Source organism: Thunnus albacares, chromosome 20, assembly GCF_914725855.1.
Source record: "Thunnus albacares chromosome 20, fThuAlb1.1, whole genome shotgun sequence".
Taxonomy (NCBI): Eukaryota; Metazoa; Chordata; class Actinopteri; order Scombriformes; family Scombridae; genus Thunnus; species Thunnus albacares.
The window spans coordinates 26,292,364-26,302,630 of record NC_058125.1 but is presented as its reverse complement, the minus strand read 5'-3'; the positions used below and the strand labels follow the sequence as shown (position 1 = coordinate 26,302,630).

The 10,267-nt window shown below is 38.6% G+C and overlaps 1 protein-coding gene and 1 pseudogene across 1 annotated transcript; both read right to left on the bottom strand.

Annotated features, from left to right (window-relative positions):
* Positions 1-6: 6 nt before the first annotated feature.
* On the bottom strand, positions 7-2,309 carry LOC122970877 (annotated as a pseudogene).
* Positions 2,310-4,705: 2,396 nt separating this feature from the next.
* On the bottom strand, positions 4,706-8,714 carry LOC122970882 (hydroxycarboxylic acid receptor 2-like). The gene is made up of 2 exons (XM_044337231.1): positions 7,773-8,714; positions 4,706-6,981 (listed from the first exon to the last, which is right to left on the bottom strand). Exons 1-2 carry the CDS (start codon positions 8,151-8,153, stop codon positions 6,304-6,306), a joined length of 1,059 nt encoding a protein of 352 aa, XP_044193166.1. The 5' UTR covers positions 8,154-8,714; the 3' UTR covers positions 4,706-6,303.
* Between the last annotated feature and the right edge of the window lie 1,553 nt (positions 8,715-10,267).

Sequence of the window (10,267 nt, the reverse complement as noted above, 5' to 3'; positions counted from 1 at the left end):
CTGTGTCTGGATCCAGTGTGAGATCACAGGTGTCTGATGGAGAGAGCAAGACGTGACCATGATTACAAGTCATTTTCTGATTTATAATGTCTGCTATGAGGAAACAGAATCTGCTATTGTTCTTCAGAACTTTGGCAACATCATGGACTGTTTTGGCTTCTTCTCTCATTTTGGTTATCACCTCATCTGAGTAGTATCACTGCTCCTGTGTTGGTGGAGTGATACCCTTAGCAACTTGTGATTTAAAGGAATCCAAGTAGTCGGCCATTGCCTGAAGGTAGTGGTCAGTAGTTTCAGAGCACAGAACATCCTCAATACCTGGAGCAAAAACCACTTCATCCAACTCTGACTGATTTGGGATGATCTTTATTCCCTCCATCATCTCCACACAGGACCTGATGATGTTGATTTCTTTCTCGTTATCATCCATCCACTTGGTTAGTTTTTCATGACTGAATGGCGATTTATCTCTGTCTTCAATGATTTTCTGCAGTTCGCTCTCATCTTCTTCACCTGCCCGGATCAAGGGAAGTTTCTTTTCCATGGTCTCTTGGAGTATGGATCTGAAATAGACACAGAGTGTCTGGAAACTGTGCCACTTTTCTCGAATCTTCGGAAAATCATTTACCACCTTTTCCTCCAGGAAATCGTTGCATCCTTTTTCCAGAGGATGCAGGTCTTCCAGAACATTCTGAGCCTTTCTCACAAGTCCAACATTGACCCCAGTCTTCACCTCAGCAGCTGTGGGATCCAAATTCTTCAACTGCATCATCCACACCTGCAGAGGGACACCATTCTCTACATTTTCCGCCAGTAGCTTTGGAAGTAGCACGTATGTCTTCACTGCACCTTCAAACGTTGCAGGGTTGCTTTCGAGGATGATGCCCCCGTAGAATTTGCAGGAGAATTTCTCAGTCAGGGCCTTTTCTTCCTTGTGTCAACTTTGCCCTCAAAATTAAATGAAGGAATCTTTTTTATCACAGCTTCCATGCTGCATTGCATGTCCTGAACGCTGCTTGCTTCTAACTTCTTACTGTCAAACACAAAGAAAGCATTTGCTCCATAAAGGATGCCAGTGACCACATGTGTTGCCGAGCTCCTCTCAATAATATCTTTCTGTTGTTCATTCAGGTTTGCAAGTTGAGTCATGGACAACTGTTTGAAGTTGGTGGTAGCTTTGTACTGAAATGTAACTCTGCTCTGATTCTTGGATTTCTTATTATTATTCAGGTACTTGGCAGATCCTCCAACTTTAATCAGCCCACTCAGAAAACTGGCCTCCAGGGAAACATCAACATCCAGCAGAGAAGACTTGGATTCAACAGAATCAGAAGCAGAAATTTCAGATCCACTGCTGGGCTGAGAGCTCTCAATGGTGTTTGTAGAGTTGCTTTATCCCACAATGTGAAACCTAAAGACACAGACCATGTGTTCAAGAAGGAAAAACATGATGTCACATACAGAGATCATATGGATCTTTCAACAAAGACTGGTAGAAATGTAGGAGACTGAAATGATAACAGTAATCCTTTCAAAAACAGATAAAAATGTTAAACATATCACAAAAGTGATAAATATGATAAATAGTATAGAAAAAATGAAAAGTACGTTCACAAAGGCACAATGTTAAAGAGGGAAAACATGCATATAGTAAGTGCACACGTGTGTGTATGTTTATATTTTTTATTTATTTAAGAGAGAACAAAAACAGGATTATTGTTTAATTCTAAGCATCAGGTTGGGAGTGTTTGTCTTTACGTTTTTGTTGTTTGTTCAGTGTCTAGCTTTACATGGGGCTTTATTTTATGTAATTGTGCTTTTGGTTTCGTATGTAAATAAATCAAAATAAATAAACCAAAACAATAAATAAAGATTTACCTGGGATCAGTTTATCTCTCGTACAACGCTCCTAAGGTGAAAGGTCGACCCCGAGCAGCCATGACATCTGCGGACAGTTCTTCTTCCTGTTGGCAAAAATGAAACAACATACTGCATGTCAATGCACTGTACAACCACACATGAATTAAAGAAGAAGAATTAATTATATAAAACTATGAGAATTTCAACTATAAGCACAATGCATACGACTTTTACAAGATAAAAATACAGAATTAGATATAAATGTAAATATAATTTGTGGTCTGTCACTGTGAAACAGTCTGATTGTGCATTAAGGTACACTGTATGTGCAAAGGACCCTGTATGTTAACATGCTAAACAATGTGTTAAACAAATTAAATTATCAATGTACCAACAGTGTGCTCTCTGGCTAAGAGGTTATGACAGCTGTGCATAATGTATTCTGGCAGCAGTCCTCTCTAAACTTTGTTAAGTTTACTGTTTAACACCATTGTGACATTGCACAGGGAGTGTGGTTGCACCATACAAGTTGCAACTGTGTGAATCATTACATCTGACCTCAGATTGAGACTGAGTTTGAAGAAGAGCATGTAGTTCAACCACACTTTTTTGTGAACTCTTGGTACACTATCACCCAGAGACTGACTGTAGTGGAGCAGCAAACACCAGCACTAACAAATGAGTTTGGCTGACCAACACAACACACCTCAAGTGTGTCCAAACGTTTGACTGGTACTGTAAATATATTATTATGTTACAACTTTCTGTCTGTCCATCACACCAGAACAAAAACATCCAATAAAAATTTGGTCACACAAAAAAAAAAAAAAACAAGGAAAAAGGAAGCAACAGGTGAAACAACAGAGCACCAGAACAAATTAAGATCTCTCACCATGTAGATACAGAGCAGAATGTCCACCAGGACGGAGGTGGTGAACATCTTGTGTTGACAGTTCTTCTCTGTGGCTTCACTGTCAGCATCAACATCACCTTCTGAAATGAGCAGCGTGGTTTGAGGTTCCACCATTATAAATGTTGCGGAAAGCTTGAAGCACGTGTGTGAGAAACAACAGGAGAGGGGCGGGTCACACACTCCAACACACACAGTCACATACAGTTTCCATTACTTAGAGGACATTACATTGGCTTACATTCATTTCCTGGAGACTTACCATAACCTTACCTTACCCTTAAACCCAGTCTGCACCCTAAAATTGAATGATTTACATTATGGGGACTTGAGTCTTGTCCCCATAAGAAAGGAGAGTCCCCAGAATGTGATTGTATAAACCAGGGGTTCCCAACTTTTTTTGGTCCATGGACTGTTTTTATATTGATTATGTGTGTGCGGTCAGGGGGCATAATTGTTATGTACACTCCATCATGGGGACAAGATGGACATTAGATGTGTTTGCTTTTTCAATTTACGCATAATGAAACCTGAGTGGAAACGCTGAAAATTCGAAGAAACCTCAAAATATTGTAAAAGAGTTTTTACACTTGGCAGAGCTGGAAAAGTTGCTGTATTGATAAAAGCAACATGTGACAAAGTGCAATACAAACAGACTTAGTAAATAAATGATGAAGTACATGAAGCATGTGACTTAAACGTCACTCAAGAGCTGAAAACATCAGATCTGTGTGGAGCGATGACGAGACTGAAACATTCCTTAAATGAATACATGAAACAAATAGAAATGTCATATTTCCATCATGTTTTCCACATGGTTTTCCATCGTTTGAGCTTCAACTGCCGACCTTTTAATGACAGCATCTCGTTGTGTCCTCTTCAACCCGACGTCACGCTGTGGCGGCCAATCATAGCCGGCTATAAGACTGATCAGAGCTGAAAAACTCATTTTAAAAAAGACAAGAGACAAAAAGATAGAGAAAGAGAGAGAGCTGAGAACACCAGCAAGAAAGAGAGAGAGCAGTTAAAGTAAAGTGAGCTAGAGAGTGAATGAAGAGAGGGGCTGTGGTAGATAGAAAGTCGGTGAATCAGATCAATAAAACGTTATTTTCTAATTGATTCACAGCGGTTACGTTCTAGAGCACAAACAGGCCCACACTCCCACACATTTCTGCTCAACCCTGAGGTGGTGGGCTGCAATGCCTGATTTGGTCTGAATACAGCCTTTGGTTTGTCCGTTTTGGGCTACTGTAAAAACATGGTGGTGCAACATGGTGGGTTACGTGGAAGAGGACCCACTCCCTTTGTAGATATAAAGGGCTCATTCTAAGGTAACAAAAACACAATGATTAGTTGCCACTAAATTCTACACACTGAATCTTTAAGTTTTCTTTTGCCGATATTCTGGAAATTTTGCAGTACATTTGGATGGTAACCTAGCGAATATGTACTCAAATGCCTTTTGAGAAGACATTTGAAGACGTCACCAAATTGTGACACAGTGCCAGGGTTAGTTATTAGGTACTGATTAACTACTAAAACAACAAATAGCTCTTAAGCCTGTGAAGTTTATCTTTTAACAGAAGAGATTTTGAAGATAGCGATCTGTGCATTTTACTAAAAGAAATTTACTCCAGGAAGTTTAACAAAAAGTCAGCCCCCCCACCTTTCCCAACACTGTAACTACCAACAGCCTCCCCAGGGGGGCGCTGGAGAGTTGAAGGTGAGGCAAAGACACTGAGATGAATTTGGGTCAAAAATCATCCTCCTTCTTACAGTCATAACTCAGATCATACCACACAGACATGAAACACATACTGATATTTTTGGTGTGACCTACACTTCCTGAGGATATCATTATCCCTGATATCCGTTGCTTAAACCTCAAAAAATCCATATAAAAATCAGAGAAAAAAGAGGCTGCAGAACTTGACAGAGAATCAGAACATTTTTAAGTTTTCTTTATCAAAGTAATCCAGTGATAGTTCTCTGTACATCCATGACTCAATATATAGATATCTATATAGATATATTTACAAATTAATTTACATCAATTTGTCTAAGATGATGCACAGCAGATCTATGTGTATTTTTCTAAATTTCCAAACTTTTTTGAGGGCAATCAAACTTTTAAAGGTTCGATAAATACGTATAATTAAAACACACATCTGTAATCTCTTCAACCACAGAAGTTTGAAGTATATTTACATACATAACTGAGTTTGGATTTAAGAAATTATGATAATTGAAAATCTAATGTGCTTACAAAGTTCACAGATGTAAAACAAAGCTTCAACAGTATAAAAAAAACCTAAAAAATACAATACAAGCAGACAATTCGGTGCAAAATACTACAAAAATCAAAGACATCACTCTCAATTTAAAGACACACTTGTGGTTATAAACACTAGTGACAGCTGCAGTAACTGCTCCACTCACTTTAAAAATAATTTTATTGATCTTAAAATACATCCATGGCCTGTATGCGTCTTGTTATGTGCAGCACCATATTTCTTCCCCTCCCTCCGACACTCCACATTAAGTTATGCTGTTACATTAAAATACCAGTTTTAAGGAGCAAAAATATGAGGGGATATGCTCAAAACGCTGAAGCGGTGGCAGCCCACAGGACCTACAGGATGGACCCAAAGTTTTGGCACCGCGCTCACAGCTGTTTTTCACTGTTGCTGAACATGAACACAAACGAGACAAAGCAGGTTTTCGGTGAATAATACACATCCAACGTGTTTTGGAGTCAGTTTAACTCTGAATACTGAGGAGAATAAATCAGCTTTCTTTCATCTTCTCGGAGAATCTGATGTCCAGTCAATTACAAATATCGGGGGAAACAAATTTCCATGTTTCATATATTGAGGTCTAAACTGTGTGGATGGATGGTTGGTTTTGATATAATTACACAAATGTCCATTCTGAAATTAAAACTGTGTAACATGTAAGTATACTGTACAGGCCTTGCAGAAAATATATGTAAGTATTATGTTTAATTCCCAAATACTTTCATGGCATTTCTATGTTCCCCTGTTGCGTCTGCTTGCTGAGCTTGTATTGACTACCCTACAGAGAGACTGACAGACCGCATCTGGACTGCTCACATGTGCCACCTGGTGGTTGTTGGTGAGCACTGCAGCAACTCCTGGATATATTATTTCACCCTCCTTCATTGCAGCTGTGGAACTGTGACACTGCCACATAATGTGTATTTTTTCTAAATGTCTAAACTTTTTGAAGGCAATTCAAAGTTTTAAAGGTTCAATAAATAGATATAGTTAAAACACCCATCTGTAATTTGTTCAACCACAGACGTTTGAAGGATATTTACAAGCATAACTGAGTTTGGATTTAATAAATGATGATAACTGAAAATCTAATGTGTTATGTACAACAAAGCTTCAACAGCATAAAAACAGCTAATAAAACACACAAAACAAGCAGACAAGTCAGTGCAAAATACTACAAAAATCAAAGACATTAAGTGCTGCATGATCCAGTCATAGTCATAGAAGAAAAGCTTATTACATGGCTTCATTCCCTCTGTCAGCCCTCATGGATTTCGGTTCCTGCTGGGTGGTCGACTGACTTTCAGTTGAGGATGTAGTCATCTCAGCGTCTCCTGCATCCTGACTGCAGAGCAGGAAACGGGGAAGCGAGCAGCAAAGCGCCTTCTTGAACATGGAGCTGGAGAAGATGTACAAGATGGGGTCCAGGGCCGAGTTCAGTAAGTTCAGCCCCCCAGACACAATGGAGAGCCGGATGAAAGTGTTGAGGGTGTCACAGTCCGGCGGGTGATACGAGCGGATGACCCACAACCCGATGGTCATCACCGTGGTCGGTAAGAAGCATACTATGAACATGGCGACGATGGCGTTGCACACCCTCATCGCCTTGCGCACCTTTTCAGGTTTTCCCATCTGCCGCTGCCTCAGGAAGCTGGAAATCCGGATGGAGCAGAACAGCAGCATGGCCATCGGGATGATGAACGACGGCACTGTCAGGATGCGGCGCATGGTGACCAGATTGGTGAATGAAGAAGTAGTGAAGAATATGCACCGGGTGCTGTTGGCACTGCTTTTGATGTGGTTGTAAGCCAGCATGGGAACCGAAAGACTGATGGCCAACAGCCAGACAAACAATAACATGTATGCAGCCTGTCTCTTGGTCATATGGCTGAACCGGTGGTGAGGATGGACCACCTGGAACAAGAGGACAGAGATGATAATTTGCCTCAATTACAGAAAAAATGAGTCAAAGAGCTGATGTCATATTGTCATTTCCTGGAGGCCAGTGTGATTTTATGGAGTCACAATCACAGTCTAAATTAGCAATTAGAGCCGATCCTGAGAATCAGTCGCTGGGTGATCCAGGCGTATTTTAAAGAATTAAAATAAAGTCAATCAGATGTTGATTCTTTCTTTACTGTGTTTGGTTCACCTCAGCCCGCTGATGTTGCTTTCACTCTAGTCTCCTTTACAACAGCTATTAGCAGTTCTTGTTTGCAATGTAGCCATGGATGTACAGACAACTATCACTGGATTACTTTGATACTGAAGAAAACATTAAAATGTGATGATTCTCAGGCAAGTTCTGCCACAACTTGAAACAACATCAACTTGAGGCATGTCTTTGCATCAGTTGCAGCACACTGGGTGAAAAAAACCTTTAGTATTGTTTTTCCATTGACTTTGCCGCCTCAAAATTTGAGTTCACAGTGAGGACAGATGATGTGCAGATTGTGAAGCAAATGTGTGATTTATGATTTTGGGCTTTATTAATAAAAATATACTTGACTTATCATGTGATCACACCAGATAAACTCATCACCTGCTGATGCATTCAGTTTTTCATGTTTATCTTTTTTAAAAAGGCCTCAAAACTACTGGAAAGCTAATCAATTGACATTGATGAGGGTTTTGGTATTATGCTGTAAAACAGATGACCTGTGTGAGTGTGGACAATAATATAACATGTATTCTCCTTTTTTCACCTTAAAGTAGCGATAAATTGCCACCACGGTCATGAGTACGATGCTGGCTGAGCGGCTGGAAAATACCAGGAAGATGTTGAACCTGCACAAGTCATCACCAAACACCCAGTGGCCCCTGACAAAGTCATCGATCCTGAGAGGAAGACTCATGAGAACCAAGAAGTCGGCGATAACCAGGTTGAAGAGGAACAGGTTGTTGGGGTTCCAGGTCTTCAGTTTAAAGCAAAAGATCCACAGAGCAACTATGTTTCCTGGCAGTCCCAGTGCAACGATGACTGATAACAGGATCACAGCCTCCGGTGAATCATCAACTGGTGGGCATCCACTGCCATTGCTGCTTCCACCACCAGGGATTGAAGTCGTGAAGTTTGAAATGGTCATGGTGAAGTTTTCCTTATACTCACTTATTTTGACAAATTAAATCTTAAAATTGTGTTATTAACTTTAGTCCATCCAAAATAGACAAATCAATTTAGTGGAAAATTTTGGAAAGACATATAAGACTAAATAAGAATGAAGAAAACAGTTGTATGACTTTAGGAATTTGCCTCTTCCCCTTTTCAGCCCTCTTCCTTATTTCTATAGAATGTAATCTGCGTCATAGAGAAAAACAGAGAGAACATTTACATTCATACATGCAACAGTTTCCACAGTTCAGATAAAAAGACATTCTGTGGGAAATATGTGTCAGCGGTGTGACACAAGAGCATAATGCTAAAGTATCTGAAGAGCATTTTAATAAATAATAATGAAAATATTTTACCAAAACATTTAATGGCAAACTGGACCAGTAAAGTCTTAGAACATTTGCATTTGTACATGAACCAGTTCCACTTTTCTGCAGCGATGTGACACAAGAGCATATTGCTCAAGTATCTTTAGAGTATTAATAAAAGTTGTTTATTACAATGACATATGGTATATTTTGAATTTTAAAGTTTTAAAGATTTTAAAGTTTCAAAATCCAAATTCCAAGAAAATATAACTGTAAACATATAAGAGAAACATATTCTATCACAAAAAAACTTGAAAATATGATACAGCAGTCTAAGTCTAGTCTGCTCTATCTAATACTTTTCCAGTTAACATTAGAAAAAAAAATAGTATTATAAATAGTAGTGATATTTTACTAAACTTGCAACTAAACTAATGCTGTGAAAATAAGCATTTGAAAATATATGTATAAACTAAAAATGTTCCTATTAAAAAAAGTAACTTATCATTACTCATGTATAACAAAGTTAAATATAATTATATAAAAATAATGGATTATGTGTAAATGTAAGTTTACACATTAAATACAGTAAATATCCAGAGCTCACCAGTCAGCTGTGTGTCATCCATATCACACTGGAGGAGGGAATAAAGTAATGTATGAATTTGGTCTGTGAATTTATGTTTCTCAAAAGAGGATGTTGTTGACTTTCATCACCCCTGCACATTAAGCAGTTACTACACTAGTCATTACTCATTAAAAAACATTATGACGTGTATGATCAGAAATCCTGGGTGAAGTCCATTTCTCAAGACATTTGACATTTGGGTGAAGTACTATTTTTAGCACACTGACCACAACTAATGACCATGCAAAAGGATGTTGCATCACATCATCAAGTCACGGAAACATAAATGATGAACAGAAATGTAATACGACTTTATCTTAGAGCCTCTACATGAGAATGACTATAATGATAAGTCAACCAGGCTAAACTAAGGGGGGAAAACTCACAATAAAAAAGGTCTTTATCTTCAGAAAATAGTTCTTTATGATAATTTCAGATGTCAGACATATGTAGTGGTGTAAAAAGATCAATATTTGTGGTAAAGAAAAAGTCTCAGAATGGAAATAAAGTATTAGAAACTCTAATGTTTCAAACGTGGACACATAACACCATAAATTACCCACAAATCTACAAACACATTTGTAAATCTTGTTTTTGTTTATAGATCATGTAACATACATTTGACTAATTTCTCGATTTCAGAAAAAAGATATCCCAGATATAACAGAATGCTGTGATTGATTATGTCAAAGGCAGCTAAGGTCCAGTAGTGCATGAGCACACGCAAAGCATCAGCAGCCATTATAGAAGGAAAATCACAATGGCCATGGTTAACAGACTAAAAGAATACAGGAAAGAAATGTATCAAAAGCTAAAATTTATAAAAATGTATCTGAAATCATTTTGTATTCAAATTTGAATTGACTCATGTGGTGCCTGTTCACAGAGTCAGGAACACATAGTTGTGTTCACGCCAAATCAAGAAGGCTGGGTAAACAGGCCCAGAAGGTGTGGAGGTGACTCAGAGTGTCAGATACGACGTTGTAGAAGGACAGAGTGCCAGCAGGCCAGTCCAGAAACACTCCAAGTCGGGTGCAGCCAGCAGAGGGAAGAGGGAGATTGTAGCATATTTTTTCTAAATTTCCAAACTTTTTATACATATAATTAAAACACACATCTGTAATCTCTTCAACCACAGAAGTTTGAAGTATA

What these genes read in the sequence shown, in the direction of transcription:
- LOC122970882 (XM_044337231.1), bottom strand. Translation starts at nt 8,153, where the DNA reads ATGACCATTTCAAACTTCACGACTTCAATCCCTGGTGGTGGAAGCAGC. An exon ending in CAATTTATCGCTACTTTAAG is followed by an intron (nt 6,982 to 7,772) that starts GTGAAAAAAGGA and finishes CTCTTGTTCCAG; the next exon opens with GTGGTCCATCCTCACCACCG.